The 16,253-nt window shown below is 42.3% G+C and overlaps 1 protein-coding gene across 8 annotated transcripts; it reads left to right on the top strand.

Annotated features, from left to right (window-relative positions):
• Positions 1-364: 364 nt before the first annotated feature.
• Positions 365-15,127, top strand: LOC148678361 (butyrophilin subfamily 2 member A1-like). 8 transcript variants are annotated; one of them, XM_088633345.1, is made up of 12 exons: positions 367-1,062; positions 1,388-1,556; positions 2,076-2,477; positions 3,280-3,391; positions 4,605-4,952; positions 5,049-5,330; positions 6,612-6,719; positions 8,295-8,321; positions 10,048-10,086; positions 11,989-12,015; positions 12,125-12,151; positions 13,136-15,127. In XM_088633345.1, the coding sequence occupies exons 5-12, from the start codon at positions 4,706-4,708 to the stop codon at positions 13,720-13,722; spliced, it is 1,344 nt and encodes a 447-aa protein (XP_088489471.1). In that variant the 5' UTR covers positions 367-1,062; positions 1,388-1,556; positions 2,076-2,477; positions 3,280-3,391; positions 4,605-4,705; the 3' UTR covers positions 13,723-15,127. The 8 variants fall into 8 exon arrangements, with proteins under 8 accessions (XP_088489470.1, XP_088489467.1, XP_088489466.1 ...); XM_088633344.1 differs by lacking the exon at positions 3,280-3,391 and having other exon boundaries at positions 365-1,062; positions 6,615-6,719; XM_088633341.1 differs by lacking the exon at positions 3,280-3,391 and having other exon boundaries at positions 366-845.
• Positions 15,128-16,253: the final 1,126 nt, after the last annotated feature.

The raw sequence follows: 16,253 nt of genomic DNA, 5'->3' as shown, positions 1-16,253 counted from the left end.
AATACAATTTACACAAGAGAAGAGAGCTTCAATTTTTCACCTTAATCTCAACCGCCCTCTTTTTAACAGGTGGTATCACAGATTTTGTTACAACACTTGTTTAATGATCAATATTTGCGAGTTTTTAAGACCAGAGCTGAGTTTTCTGGGGATCTACTGCACGCTAATTCGCCAGCAGCTACATCAACCTGCAACTCCCAATTGGCAGCGCACTAAAGCTCAGCAGTGTGAGCCTGGTCAGTACCTGGATGGGAGACTCCTGGGAAAACTAAGGGTGCTGCTGGAAGAGGTGTTAGTGGGACCAGTAAGGTGCGCTCACCCTGCGGTCCATGTGAGTCCTAATGCCCCAGTATAGTGACGGGGACACTAAACTGTAAACAGGCGCCGTCCTTTGGATGACACGTTAAACCGAGGTCCTGACTCTCTGTGGTCATTAAAAATCCCAGGGAGTTCTTCGAAAAGACTATGGGTGTCATCCCGGTGTCCTGGCTGAATTTCCCCCTGGCCTTTACCAATCAAGGCCTCCTTCATTACTCTTTAAATTGCTGAAATAAATCACAGAAATTGTTGGGTAAAAACAATAGGAGAACAAGAGAAATAGCTCAAGTCTCCTCACGGACACACCCATAGCTCCACACTCCCCAGCACCAGGTGCACAGCGAAGCGCGAGTCAGAGCCGGCGCGCCTCGCGATCACGAGCCGGTTGTTCATGCAGAAGGAAGTGAAAGACGCTGCGGGCTGCAGCGAGCCCGAGACGCCGGGAGACGCAAAGGGTGGTTTGAACTCAGAACGGGGAAATTGGCTAATAGTTCTTCACTTCAGAGCGCCAGAAGACCTTGGAAACGGTAACAAATTCGTGCCGTATGGAAAGAGTTTACATTTTCAAGTAGGTTTAAATCAGAAACCAGCTTAGGTCTGAAACTAAATATAAGAATTACAACACAACAATACATTTATGTTTCGTTTCGAAACCGATTGCGCATAGTTTTGGACACCTGGGGGGCTGTTTGCCTCGAAGATTAAGACCCAGAGGATAGAAGCATTCGTGCCTCCAGAGTCCAGGTAAACTCTTCCTCATGTCCTTCCTTTGAGCTGCGATAGACCCTCAGAGTTACCGAACAGTTACGGACACCGATATCCACGGAGGTTCTGAATTGGTACCCCCATAAAACACGTTTTGTTCAGTGTAGTGAGAAAGATAAAATAATTCTTTATAACCTAATCATCGTCTTCCCGAGAAATATAAAGTAGAAAACGCCTGTGGAAGAATTCTGGATTGAAAACGGTGCATTTGTTTAAAAATAAAAGCAAATCTAGTATAAATGTACTTGTTTTACAATGTCTTGTACTACACAAAATAATATTTAATTTGGTTTCATATCTCCAGGCCTCCCGGCAAAACATTTTATTAACACGAACTGTAGAGAAAACGCCCCCCCCCCCCGATATTATTCATCAGAGCAACACTGGAAAACCCTGACTCCGTCGTTGCACAAGCGCTGACGAAAGAAAAAAAACAACACGTTTCAGCCAGTGTCCGTCGTGGTTAAGACGAGGTAATTTCAGGAGCTGAATCCAAGCATGAACTCTGTCAGGTCGCCCAGCCGGCTGAATCCGTCTCTCCTCTAAACGTTTGCTAACAGTTTTGTCCCAGTTCCAGCCGAAGAGCGGATCCACTGTTAATTAGTTGGTAATTAGTAATTCTTCCCAGCTCTGGTTGAAGAACAGTTCCATTGCTAACTACTGTTTGTCCCCAGTGCCCCGGAACTGGAAGTGGACAAATCTTTTTTTTTTTACCATAGGACAAGAGTAGTATACTGTAAATAGCCTACTATAAAAAGGGTGTCCTTTTTTATCTCTTCTGTGTAAAACGGGACTGCAGTGCATAACCCCCTGTGAGGTGATTGGCGCAAATGCAAGATTATTTTCTTTTCTTTTCTGGGGGGAAAAAAATCCTGGAAAAAGAAAAAGGAGTTTTTTTTAATTCTCTAGAACAATACAGGCATCTTATTTCTCTGCTGAGAAAGTGGAAGTTGATTTTTTGTTACTTTCGCTTCCCTTATTCACTGGTGTAGAGAGAGTGGAGCAGGTGCTACAACAGGTCACCCGGATGTCCCTGACCCAGCACGAGGCTATCGGAGTCCAACAGGAAGCCACAGGGGTCCAAGAGGGAGCAATCTGGCTACATCTGGAAGATCAGCACCTCAGCCAGCAGCTAATGTGGACTGAACTGCAAAGGCTGAGCGTAGTGCTGCCAAACTTCTTAAAATAATAGCTGAAATCCATTTACGTGAACTGACCACACTTTAATGTTCGCTTCATTCCTAAATGGAGGGCTGAACACCTGCTCCAAACCTGTGAATTGTGAAGGTATTTTCAGTGATTGCTTGTTGTCTTTGACAGTGACATGGGCAGATTCCTGAAGAGGCTGTGTCTTTTCTTCCTCAGTTTCCTACCAGTCATTCTGACACAAACAGGTGAGAGAACTGCTGGTGATTATTGGTGGCATAGTGGTGCAGTAGTGAGGATTGCTGGGGTGCTGGGGCCCTGGGTCCATTCCAGTCCTTGGGTGCTATCTGTGTGGAGTGTGTATGTTCTCACATTCACATGGGTTTGCTCTAGTTTCCTCCTGCAGTCCAAAAACACACTGGTGGGCTAATTGGCTTCTGGGAAGACAGGCCCTGGTGTGAGTGTGTGTGCTCTGCAATGGACTGGCCTTCTGTCCAGGGAGAATCTTGCCTTGTGCTCGTTGCTTGCTGGTGTAGGGATGCGAGGGTTTTAATTCACCGTGACAATTAGAACTTGGAACAGTAAATTGCGAGAGTTTTTGACAACTGTGAGAAATCAAATCTAATCATTGACGCTCTCACACACAGTATACAATTTATTGACACAACCCGAAAACCATGGTCTTTGAACTGAGAACCGCTGAGACGGTGGAGCTGCCTGGCCTGGTCCCTGGTCCGACCTGGCAGCTGCTTGCTCTGTGCTGGGAGTGTCCCAGGCAGAGAGAAGAGAGATCACAGACTAGTGTTGCCGAGGACCACTGTGCTAGAAGTCACTGTCACTGTATTTTGGTTTTTAAAAGCAGTTAGGCTCATTCCAGCTATAACTTTTGCTAAATATACTTGGATATTCAGGATGTTGACAAAAAAAGAGCCCAGTTGTCTTATTTCTTTGATCAGGAAAAAATAACAGTGGGTTTGCAAACACAAGGTTTCTTGTGCATAAAAAAATGTCTCGGTTAGGATTCTGCTTTTTACTGACTCTCTGTCTCAGCCCGGCGTCTTGGAGAGCAGTTTAAGTCCTGACTCGGACTTCTTGCAGTCACGTGGTTGGAAAAGGCAGATCGCTAGTTCAGATGGAGAGAGATAAGGAGCAGTGAGTTGAGGTGGGTGTTAGCTTTTAGGTGCGATGGGTCAGGATGCTATCATGTATAGTCCTGGTACCCACCCTGCTGGTCACTCATTGGTGGATCTTCCTCTGGTTGATGTACAGTGACCTTTGGCCCATTTTCTTGGGGAGAGACGGACTACAGACTCAATGGAGCCCATCTGTGCTTTGTATCATTAGATGGTTAAGTATTGGACACAGAGTTTCAAGGTCTCTTATATGAGGGTCCTGTTAGCCTCATTCCTTTAAATTTACACAGAGTTCCTAGCTACCACGTCAAGCAACAGAACAATTTTTAGAAATCTTAATACTTAATTCTAAGTGAATAATGTGACTTGCTGCTACAGTTGAATAGGCTCCAGCTCCCCTGCGACTCTGAATTGGATGAAGCAGATAGAAAATGGATGTGTGTATTGATATGATTGTTTATTGATCCCTGATGCCCATAAGCAAATGTCCATTTACAAACCTGAACTCCAGCTTTGCACAGAACATTGTACTGAATCCTTTCTGGGCATTTTCAGAATTTAAGAAATATTTGATGGAAAATAAAACCATTGGTATGTCAGAGTGTACTGTTGCATGTGCACAGTGCCTTTTTCGAAGGTATTCAATCCCTTCTAATGATCTGGTATTCTAATTGCAAATGAAGTGCTCACTTTTGTATAGTGAATATTTGTAATTACATTCTCGAATGCTTAATATTTTTATGAGTTGCAGAACTCAAATGTCAGCGAAAACTAAAAAATACAGTTTTTCAGATGCATAAGATACAAGAATATAAAGGTAAATGAGTGGCATCTTACAGAGAAAGCTGTAATACTGATAAAAATACAGGAAAATAAAAATATAACAGGAAAATTGCATGAGACCAAATGGCCAGATGTTAAAATATATCGGAGATAAACATGACTTCTAATAATTTTAATTTAGTCTCGTTGTATAATAAATATATTATTTGTCCTTGCTCTTTCTGTGCAGAGACATTGCTACTGTATAAGATGAGAACAGTCTGTATGTCAGAGGGGACCATTTAGCCTGTCTTGCACATTGGTAGTTTAGCAGTTAAATCAGAGTTACAATTTCATTCAACTGTTTCTTAAAAGTGTCCAGAGTTTAGGCTTCAAGCACCTAGCTGGGAGGCCTGTACCAGACACCCACCCCTCTTTGAGCAAAGAAGTGTTTCCTATTCTCTGCTCTGTTTCTTTCAGTCAAGAGAGTTGTCATCGGCTCTAAACAGCCCCTCCTTGCCTTTCCTGGTGGTGACGTCACCCTGCCCTGTCACATCTACCCCAGAGCCAGTGCTGTGGACATGGAGGTGAGGTGGTACCGACAGGTCATCCAGACTCCTGTCCACCTGTACGAGGATGGAAGAGACCGTACTGATGTTCAGGATAGGGATTACAGGAGTCGGACATATCTTGATAGAGCTGGGCTGCACGATGGGGATCTGTCTCTTAAACTGAACAACCTCCAGGTCTCTGACAATGGGCTCTATAACTGCCTAGCCACTGATGGACTGTGGTATGGAAGAGGACAGGCTGAACTGGTTGTAAGAGGTCAGTATTGCCTTGATGACAATTAAAATCCAACCCGCTGGCACCCAGATGTGTGTCAATAGGTGGCAGATTAAAAAAACAGTGTGTGTCCTGCAGCTCTGGGCTCCCAGCCCACAGTGACTCTGAACAGGACTGAAGCGGAGCAGACCCGCCTCCTGTGCCAATCCGAGGGCTGGTACCCTCCGCCCGCGCTGACCTGGGCAGACGGGCACGGAAACGATGTGACGGCGCTGTCCAGCACCGCAGTGGAGCAGGACAGCCGGGGGCTCCTCCGGGTCAGCAGCCACATCCCAGTCAGACCGCAGTCCGGCGTCTTCGCCTGTCTGCTGAGAAGCACAGCCCCCGAGTCTGACGGGGAGACCCAGGTCCGTGTATCCAGTGAGTACTGAACAAGCTGAAATTCTGGGCAGTGACATGTACTTTACAATCCGATCATAGGTTTCTAGTTTGTTTATTACATAAGAACAACAAATGTACATTTAAACACCAGAATCCATGTTATATTTGAACAACGTGTTATATTTGAAAAGCAGCCCTCCGTTATTAATTTACATTTTTGTTTGTAGCACTACGATCTAAAGTTGGACCCCTGAATCCTCGAGATGTATATGGAAGTAGAGGAAGGAATGTGATAGTCGTCCAAAATATCTTGAAACAAAAGGACCATGCGTGTTTGGTAGCTTACTAGATTAGCATGGGCGGGAAGCCTACTTTAGACTTTCACAACTCTTTGTATAATGTTTTTCTGTTCTCTTTCCTCAGTTTCATTTCAGTTTCCTTTTGTGGTCCTGTGTTGTTGTTACACCACCTGGTGAACTAGCCCCCTCCGCAGACCCTAGATACAACCCTTATATTATAGGATTTTATATACTTAAATCACAGATTAATTTGTGAAATTAAGAATATAAGCAAAAGAAGAAGTGGTTTTGGTGGGAGACTTCAATTTTCCACACACAGACTGGGAAATATCAGTAGCAGAAAATGAAACGGTAGATGGTTAATGATAGCTTTCTTTAATTAATAGTTCATTGGCAGTATATGCTTTGCTCATCATACATGTGGTGGTAACGTAATTTACACTAAGGATAAGCCCACCTGAGGAAAACCGTTAACATTGCAAGATAATAAGCCAAAGAATTGCATGTTATCAGTAGGTACTCACGACATCCCTCGCACAATACATTCTAAATGCTTTGATTGAACTTATCATTCTAAATATGAAGTTTATAATTTTTGTCTTAAGTACAAGTGAAATGCACATTGATGCCAAAGTCCAGTGTGTTTGCATTAGTTGGGCCAAGAGGAAGAAGGGAGACAGTCCTGTACTTAGGAGACATACAGTATGGACAGCAGGCAAAATCCCAATGCCAATCCGACTTAAGGCATCACAAAGCTGATTCCCCTAAATGCATCCTTCAGCACTCTTACTGAAAAGCCCAACTGTACCACTGCGAGTCAGGAACTGTCAAAACCCTAAAGAACCCTGGAGTGCTTTGCCTGTTTAGCCCTCTAAAATTATGGTAGAACCAATGTTCAATGTTTAAAACGTGCAATGTGAACTTATTTGTAAGTTATCCTGTCTCTCCTTGATTTGTAATGAGCCGGATCACAGATCAGGAAATCCAGTGACGGGAGGTTTCTTTCTCTGTGATTTTCCAGAAGATTTTTTCCCTGCAGTCTCAGGATGGGCGGTGACTCTGTTCATAATGCTGGTTCTTGCTGTGGCAGCACTCCCCCTTCTGGTGATCCAGTGGAGAAGGATGAACAGTATGTGAACCGTTTATGTCCATGTATATGGCCATACCACCCAGTCCTGCAGGTCCAATCTCGTCTAGTATTAACAGAGTACATCATGGTTTAGAATTGTGCTACTCTGTGGTCAGAACAGTTCAGAGTACATACAGTACTAAGCGCCCTGCATACTAATAATATATGAAAGTGGCTTTGCCTTAGAACTGGAAAATCAAGAGATTTCACTTGTCGGTATGACTTGGGTCTCCTGCCCTCTCACTGTAACAGTTGAATACTGTGATGTTCAGGGTTCAAGGAAACTCTTTGCCTCCATTAGTGAAGCAGCAGTCCTCAGCCGTGCAGCTGCTACGATTTGGTTTCCGTCAGGCAAATCCACATGGTGACTTTTGACATAGACTGTTGTCACTATTCTTCACCATTATACTTCATAATTATAAGTCACCCTGATATATCTGAACTAATGTCATTAAGATGTTGGGGACACAACTTGAGCAAGTTTGGAAAAAGTGTTGTACTTGGCGTTTCGTGCACATGGAGGTGAGCATCAGCGCTGAGGCCTTTTTATGATATTTTATCTTTGCATCTGTTCAATAACTGCATTAACAATCGAGCACAACTCATCCTCTCCTCAGGGGAAGATCAAATCAGCAAGTGTCTGATTAAGATGAGTATGTTGAAAATGTTGATTAAAATGACAGTATCTTTAAAGATTGGTAAGTTGAGATAAAAGTAGGTGTAAGGATAGAGTACAAATAGGCAGGCCCAGGAAAACAGACACACGAACACAGCAGTGAGGTACAAAACCTTGTGAAACCCGTACTCTTTATTTACAGTGCAGGGAAACACAAACAAAACAAAAGCCCTAAGCTCCTTTTAAAACTCCTGACTGACCTCTACAGCTTCCTAACCAGCCCACTGGGCATCTAAGTGCTTACCAGCCTCAAAACAAAACACGTTTTAAACTGCAGTCTCTCCCTCAGACTCTTCACAAAAACCCCCCAGTCTCTCCCTGAGGCTCCCTCGTCCCCCAGACAGCAAATCGAAGCTTAGGGCTTGTGAGGCCTCTGGGCTCTGGGTGAGAGAGGCTTATGGAGGCTAGGAGCGCCAGACAGGTCTGTGAGTGAAACTACTGATTGTGCGCTGAGGGAGATAAGTATCTACTCTGGGCAGAAGCTAAAGTGTGATTGAGAAATAAAACTGGGGGCTATTGAGGAGTTTATTCTAATTTCCCTCCTGAGTCCCATCTCAAGTCACGTGAAACCATATGAATTTCTTTTACATGATTCTCTAATCATTGGCATGTTACTATGCTGAATAATATAAGTATTAAACCACACACCACTGTGATACCACTATTAATAATTGCTCACGCTTGTATACAGTAGCACTTTTCTGGGCACTCCACTTGAAGCACTTTACAGGTAGCAGGGCCTCCCCTCCACATCTGCAGGGCATACAGAATTCACTTGTAAAAGTGTAAGTGAAAATGGATGGATGGAATGGGACAAGAGATGTGGTTCGTTTTTTGAGAACAAAAATGTAAATAGAAAACTAAAATGTGTACTGATGCATGGCTATTTTTTCTTTCAGAGCTGGAGAAAATTTGTGAAAGAAACGGTAAGTCCGTCAATAATAAAATTCTGAGGTTGTCTCTGAATTTTGAATGTCAAATGTCAGACATATTCATGGTAATTATTCCAGGCTTCTGTTCAAACCTTAAATACGTTTTTGAGCTCATTTAGAAAGTCTGTGTAAAACAAACGCAGTGAAATTACAGGTCCATGTGTCACAGGTGTTACTCAAAATACTGAAGATGACTAAAGATATAGATGTAGATTCACTTTTTGAGAAATGGAGAAAAAGGCTGCCTGCAGTTGAAAGATGTTGTAGTTGGAGAATGGGGAATGCTGAAATAACATGTTTAAGTTGACTTCTTTCTAGGGTCGTATAATGTATTTTGCAACACTTAACATATTTAGTCTTAACATATAATTTAACATGATGACCTAGTGGTACAGTGGTCAGTATTGCTGACCTGCATTCAATTCTAGGCCTGGGGTGCTGTCTGTGTGGAGTTTGCATGTTCATTATGCTATCTGTCGATCACGTTTTTTATTTCAGTTAATCACCATAATTGTGCTGGAAAATAAAAATAACTTGTTTTCCTTTTCATTTTACTGAACCACTCTTTCAGCTTTGACACTATTTTCAAAATTAACCAAATTTACAATCATAAGAAATACAAGAAAAGAAGACCTTGAATTTTTTTAAAAACACAATACCCACCTACTGTACGTTATAACAAAGTCTTGTAAGACATTTGTATCCTATTCTTCCTGTTGGTCTGTAAGACTGGGAACTAAACTTAATGTTTTATTTTCAAAAACTGTGTGTTAATGTTGTGTGTTATAATATCACACTGGGGCAGCCTATTGGCGCAGTGGTTAGTATTGCTGTGTGGAGTTTGCGTGTTCTCCCTGTGTTCACGTGGGTTTCCTCCTACAGCCAAAGACTGGTGGGTTAATTGGCTTCTGGGAAAATTGGCCCTGGTGTGAGTGTCTGTGTGCTCTGTGATGGACTGAAGTCCTGTCCAGGGTGTACCCTGCCTTGTGCCCTTTGCTAGCAGGATAGGGTGTGGCTTGCCCATGACCCTGTATTAGATCAAACTCTTTTCATGCATGACTTTTTCCTGTTGATACAGTTCTGATCTTTCATGATCTGTCCTGTAGTGACCAGCAGTCATACGATATATGAAATGTAAGCAGGGTGATAAATACAGCATTCAGCTGGGACTTGTTGGAGAAATTGTTCCGCTTCCCCTTAAAAGAGTCATTTTGTATTTTTATCTATCATGCTTCCCTGTGCTTATCCGATTGGCAGCATTCCAGCATCACACATATCTTCCTCTTCCCTATTTGCCAAAGATAATGTCTTTTAACACCATTGGTTACTTAGTTTCGTAGCCATAGCATTCCTACTGTATATAACAGAGTATAGAATTTCATAGAAGTCCTTGTGTCCAGCATTCTTCCATTCCAGTGCAAACCATCTTTAAAATACTGCAGTGTCAGCAGAAAAACTGTGTACAAAGTTCACAAAGACCCTCAGAACATGTCTGTGGCTTCACACAACTGAGTGTTTTGTCATCACGTGAATGCATGTCTGGTACCCAGCTGTGTTAATTGAGCATCTTTTACCAGCCGTGTTCAGCATACAGTATGCTAAAGCAATTCTTTTTAAAAACAAGGGAGTAACACCACAGCCTCCATTTTCCTTTTTAGATTTTGAATGTCTTCATTTATGGTTGCATTAAAAACTGTCTTAACACGTTTGGTTATTGCAGCCATGCATGCAGCTATTTTTATACTTCAGAAAGAACAGGGTAAGTATTTTTTTAATGATTTTATTAATAATAATAAACTTTGTTTTATATAGCGCCTTTAAAGGTGGCTTCTCAAAGTGCTATACAGAATTAAACAACAACAATAAATAAAAAGAATACACAAGATAAAACACAATTACAATACACAGAGGAGACTGGGGATGGTGGTACTACAATAAGTAAAGTAGAAGCAGAGGGGTAAAGAATGGAACCAGTTAAGTAAAGGCTCGTCTAAAGAAGAAGTCTGGATTTGAAGGAGTTTAGAGAAGGTATCCTCTGATATCCTTGGGCAGAAAGTTCCAGAGCTTGGGGGCATAACAGGAGAAGGCCCTGTCACCCATACAATGTAGACAGGCTTGGGGGACAGTTAGGAGACCAGAATTAGAAGAGCGAAGGTTGCGAGGTGGGGAGTAGGGCGATAATAGTTCAGACAGGTACTGAGGTGCCCAGCCATGCAGAGCCTTATAGGTGAGCATGAGGATTTTAAAGTCCGCACGGAATTTGACAGGAAGCCAGTGCAAGGACTCCAGGATAGGAGTAATGTGAGCACTTGCACTAGACCTGGACAGGATTCTAGCTGCCGAATTTTGGACATATTGGAGTTTGTTCAATGTAGATTTAGATACCCCAGTGAGCAGAGCTTTACAGTAGTCAATTTGAAAGAACACAAATGTGTTGATCAGCTTTTCAGCCACAGTTAGTGATATTTCTGAGATGGAAAAAAAGATGTTTTGACAATATGCTGTACATGTGGGTCGAATGTTAAACCAGAATCGAATATTACCCCAAGGTACCCCAATAAGAATTACTTCAGTGTTGTCACAGTTAAGATGAAGGAAATTTTGAGTCATCCAAGTTTTTATGTCAGTGATGCAATTGGATAGAATAGAGACAGCCACGTCATTGTCAGGCTTAGTATGGATGTATATTTGAGTATCATCAGCATAGGATTGATAGCTGAGGTCATGTGATCTTAAAAGCTGATCAAGTGGAATCAAGTGGGTGGTGTATATTAAAGTCCGCTAGAATAAGGATCCTTTTTAACATAAGGCATAAAAATGAGAGTAAATCCGCAAACCCACCTAAAAAGGCTTCGCTGGGTTTGGGTGGTCTATAAATTATGGCAATGATAGTAGATTGGGGGATAGAGATATTTATAACAAGGCACTCAAAAGAAGAGGGGGAGGTATAGTAATAGGACTTAAATTGTAAAAAAAAAGTTTGTAAATAACGCCCCCACCTCTGCCTGAGAGACGCCAAAGATAAAACAAGCCATACCCAGGAGGGACTAGTTGGTTAAACAGCAGTCCATTGTTTTGTCTGTGCCAGGCAAATAATGGGCATTTTAAAAAATCCTTGAATATTGAATCGTTTGCTTGCTAGATTCACAAATACACCTGTCTGTTCTTATCGTTATTGTTACTACAGTAGGTTTAAGCATTGTGAATATTTGTTCCAACACACAGTAATATTGTCATTTCATTCGAATTCTAAAGTAAATATGCAAAAAATCCACTCCAAAGTGGGAAAAATAGTTTTGGGGACAAAAAAAATATTGAGTTTGAAGTCAGTTATTTAACAGAGGTCTTTTACATTGATTTGTATAGTATGGGCACTAGTTTTTATAGAGCTCATCCTTCAAAACTGCAGGAATCAGTTCCTGTCAGTGGACTTTGGTTTACAGTATATAAGTAATGAGTATTACAGGAGGCAGAGAGGCAGGGAGACAAAGCAGTACAGAGAGAAAGGTTTGAAAAAAAATGATAATTTAGTGAAGAAAGCTGAAGTTGGAAAATATAGGAATTGAACGGAAAATTGTGTGCTACTACGAACTGTTAGTTTGTAACTGCTAAGTAGTTTTTAAAAAGCTCAGGTAATGATGCTTTACTTTCAATTTTACAGATGCAGTTAGACGTACTCTTACATCAGGTAAGTAGACTGTGTGGGAAAACGCAGCCACTGATAAAGACTAATATTTGCCATCTTATTGAGAAGCACTGAGTGCTGTGAGTTTAAACTGTCCTTCTCTCTTTTCCAGAGTGGCAGTGGCTGAGCAGTGCAGCAGGTAGGACTGTTTCCTCCCTCGATGATGATGATGATGAAGACAGACATTGCTGGTCAATTGTGGCACACGGGGGCGTTTTCAAAGCTGGGGGTTCTGGGATTATTGAGGGCATTGCTGTGCAAGAGCTGTGTTCTAATGAAATCTGTAGTTCAGATCCACAAATTAATATGAGACAGGAGTATAGAATCTCAGCTCATGTCATTGGGTATTCTTTTACATCCATGTTTAGCCATGTTAAACAATGTCATTTATTGAGTTAAATCCTCTCATTTCAGTTGTGCATAAATGCATAGGTGCTTTTCAGTTAAACAGCTTAAGCTTTTACAAGATTAGCCAGGTTAAGACAAGTGAAATTCTTTTCATCATGATGAAGTTCTTGGTTCCACCTGACTTTGTTGTGGATTCCATGCTTTGATTTGTCTGGCCTAGCAATCTTGGAGGAGAAACTGCAATATTTACAAATTATCACTTACATAACTCAGAGACTCTGATGTGTTGAGCTCATCTTAACCCTTAATGCACAGTTCTGCATCTTTAACTACTCTGGGCTTTTTCACAAAGCAGGTTTAACTAATTCAGGATTTTCTCAAGTTATCTGGGGAGAATTAACCCAACAACTGAGCTCAGGTTAACTCAGGTTTAAGTTATCCGATTCAAGCATCAAAGGTTTAAATAATCCGACTAACTGTGCCTTTACGCCCTACTTTAGTAAACAGGGTGGGTTGAGTATCAAATCCTTCACCTGTGCCAAAGAACCTGCCTCTTAACCCAACGATCATGGAAATTAGGAAGATCTTTTGTAATAGTAAGGAGCTATAGTCTAATCACTGCCAAAGCCAGAGAAGACTTCTGGCAAACAATCACGGATCAGTTGGATGTCTAAGTTAAGGATGTTAATGGTGGATGGAGGGAAGGCTGGCTGGATGAACGGCTCTTGAGCGCTGGTCTTTAGCGTCCGATGTTTCCTGGTTTTGCTCCCCACAGCTGCAGTAACTCTGGACCCCGACACAGCGCACGGCGAGCTGACCCTGTCTGAAGACGGGATGAAAATGAGAGTGGGCGGGTGGCACAGTGTCCCCGACAGTCCACGCAGGTTTGATTACTGGGACTGTGCTGTGAGCAGGGAGGGCTTCACCTCGGGGAGGCACTACTGGGAGGTGGAGAGCAACGGCATGTGGACCATAGGAGTCAGCCGAGAATCTGCCGAGAGGAAAGGGATGTTCAGCTTTACTCCCCGGGAGGGTTACTGGGGTCTGGAGACGGATTCTTCTTCTTTCTGCGCTCTGACTGCCCCTCAAACCCCCCTCCCCCTCCGGCTGCTGCCCCAAACTCTGGGGGTCTGTGTAGACATGGAAGAGAGGCAGGTCTCGTTTTACAAGGTGGAGTCCAGAGCTCATATCTACACCTTCACCGCCATGGACCTGAGAGAGGGGGAGAAAATCTATCCGTTTTTCCGGACCCTGGATTGGAACAAAGACCTCGTGTTACTGTCTCCTCAGCTCTGCACATCGGACAGCTCACTGACTCCTGAGGCAGCGAGGGCCGATAATGACAAAACACTGAAAGAATAGGTATCATTTAAGTAAGCAAGTGCAATTTATTATAAAATGGAGTTTTACAATACTGTAAGTTGCGTTCTGGCGCACTGTGGCTGCCGTCGCATCATCCAGGTGGGGCTGCACATTGGTGGTGGTGGAGGAGAGTCCCCATTACCTGTAAAGCACTTTGAGTGGAGTGTCCAGAAAAGCGCTATATAAGTGTACGCAATTATTAGTATTATTAAAAACCTGCACGTGGATATTGTAACAGAAAGAAATATAGTCTTGTTTTAACAAGGCCTCCCTCTAAACAGATGACTCCCGAGGCTCGAACACATGAAAATCGCAATGCACAGCAAAGATATTGTGCCAAGAGGCTTTATTCAGACAAAAGCATTTTTTCCTAACAGAGAAATAGGTTTATTCCATGCTGAAAAGAGAAGAGAGAAAACACAACGTTTCAGATGTGGAGTCACACTGGCACCCTTCCAGCCACAGGCGCAGTTTCTTAGCCACAGAGACACTGCACCGCCCCGTTACGTACAGTATTACTTAAATTGAAGCAAATAGGAGATTCACCCTGTATGACTTACAGTACATGTAACATTCTCAAACTGTGTATAGCAAAATCAAAGTCTTGTCAGAATGCAAGCTTTGCAGAATGCCATTGAAAACCATTTCTGATTTACTTGTCATACAGTATGTCGAACACAGTTTCAAAAACCTGCTTTTGTGAAATTGAGAAGCAGATGTCATAAGGTCATGCAGAAGTACGGAAAAGTAACACTGATCCTTTAGAAAAAGATTGATATTATGTTAATACCACAAAGGAAACAAACTGTGCTGTGACGGCAGTGGCTTTACTGACTTTCCATGGAAAAAATACAGTTTGACTTCAAATCAATAGCAAAAGAACAATAACATTATCTTCACAGAATTTTGTATCTGAAAAGTCAGAAATGTAAAGGGGAGCTACTGTACTGACCTCAAAGGTAAACAAAACTTGTTACTATGTGTTTTTAAAGTGAAAATATGAATAGAAGTTAGGAGATGTGGGAAGAAAAAGAGAAATTTAAGTAGTTCTTTGTGTAGCAGATTGCCCTAATTAAGAAGTGTAATGACTATTGAGCTGTAACCAGAGGCTGTCAAACCGATAACACAGCAGCAGCACAGCACTGGCAGTATTGTTGCTCACTGTGTTGGGTAGTCTCAGTGTACTCACTGGGCTTCTGTAGGAATGTGTGGCTGTTGCACTGGGGGCTGTTGGTAGGTTGAGGTGGTGATATCCACTGTGTGTGTGCACCTGGGTGTGTGTGTTTCTGTGTGGCGAATGTGGTGGGATCAGCAGTAGTATGTTACTTAGTGCCTATGTTTTATTTTTGTTCTTCATTTAAAACTTTAATAAAGACAGGATCTCCTCCTGGTCCTTTTGTCTTTATCAACTGTGTGTCATGCCCCTGCCGTCAGCAATATTCTCAGGAGCACTCGACCTGCCACTTTTTTCTGAATTGTTTTTACCGGGCTGGCCGGCCAACCATACCTGTTTTTTCGGTTTCGACTAGGAGCTTTGCTTTTCTAAGACAGTTCCTTACCACCTGCCCACATCACATCTCCCTCTCTGAATCCCCTGATCTAGCAGCAGTTTGCTGTAGTATTAGAAGCAGTAGTAATAGCTCTAACAGTTTGCTGTAGTATTAGAAGCACTAGCAGTAGCTCTAACAGTTTGCTGGCCATTACAAATAACCCTTTTAATGATGTGACAGGGTGGCACTGTCTGATATCTGCAGTCATGTCAGTCCAGAGGCATTTCTTAATCAAATCTGCATTCAGAGATGCGCTTATACCAGTTAGGAATGATATTACTCTCACGGCGTCAGGCCTAAAGCAGTACTGTTTCAGTTTGTATAGAATAAGATCAGCATGAAGCCATAAAAGTAATATTAAAAGCGTTCACTGTTGTAGCAGGCGGGACTTTCGAGGTATTGTAATAACACCACTCTGCCACTAGAGGCCGCCAAAACGCCTCCATTACTTCTAAAAGCAGATGAGTTATTGCTGAAGGGGTTACTTTTCCCATTTGTATATTGTAAAAAAACTAAGTAAATCTACCAGGACCCATGAGCATGATTCAAGGATTCTGAGTAGCTACTTTAGTTGGCAAATTCACTAATAAATCGAAGACATTCCTTTAGCTTGGTGTTGTGTGCTCGAACCTTACTTTGCACATTGCCCAGGAAACAGATAGGCATTGGGCCACTTTGTGAGGCCTTTCAGGAGTTAGAATTTTTGCATCAAGTCCCATTGTAGTCTTCTCTGCTCACAGCTTTTCTCTGGCCTAATTCCAGAGCAGTAATACCTTTTCTCTAACATGACAATCAAACGGTACACATTATTCTAAATACAGCCTTTAGAGTGCATTATACAATTATACCATTACATCCCTCGATTTAAATTCTACACTTCTGACTAGCAGCATACTTAGTCTGCCTTTTTTTATCAGGTTGTTTCAGAAGAAGTCTTCTTGAAAACGACTGAATGGCCTCTGTCCTAGTAGTGGTTCACAT

Source organism: Lepisosteus platostomus, chromosome 1, assembly GCF_059453375.1.
Source record: "Lepisosteus platostomus isolate fLepPlt1 chromosome 1, fLepPlt1.hap1, whole genome shotgun sequence".
In the NCBI taxonomy this organism is placed as follows: Eukaryota; Metazoa; Chordata; class Actinopteri; order Semionotiformes; family Lepisosteidae; genus Lepisosteus; species Lepisosteus platostomus.
This window is presented reverse-complemented; position numbering and strand designations above follow the sequence as displayed.

Bases quoted from the DNA above. Each gene is read 5' to 3' on its own strand.
- LOC148678361 (XM_088633342.1), top strand. From the start codon at position 2,408: ATGGGCAGATTCCTGAAGAGGCTGTGTCTTTTCTTCCTCAGTTTCCTA. The intron at 2,478-4,604 runs GTGAGAGAACTG...TGTTTCTTTCAG, and splicing joins AGTCATTCTGACACAAACAG to TCAAGAGAGTTGTCATCGGC. The intron at 12,152-13,135 runs GTAGGACTGTTT...TGCTCCCCACAG, and splicing joins GTGGCTGAGCAGTGCAGCAG to CTGCAGTAACTCTGGACCCC.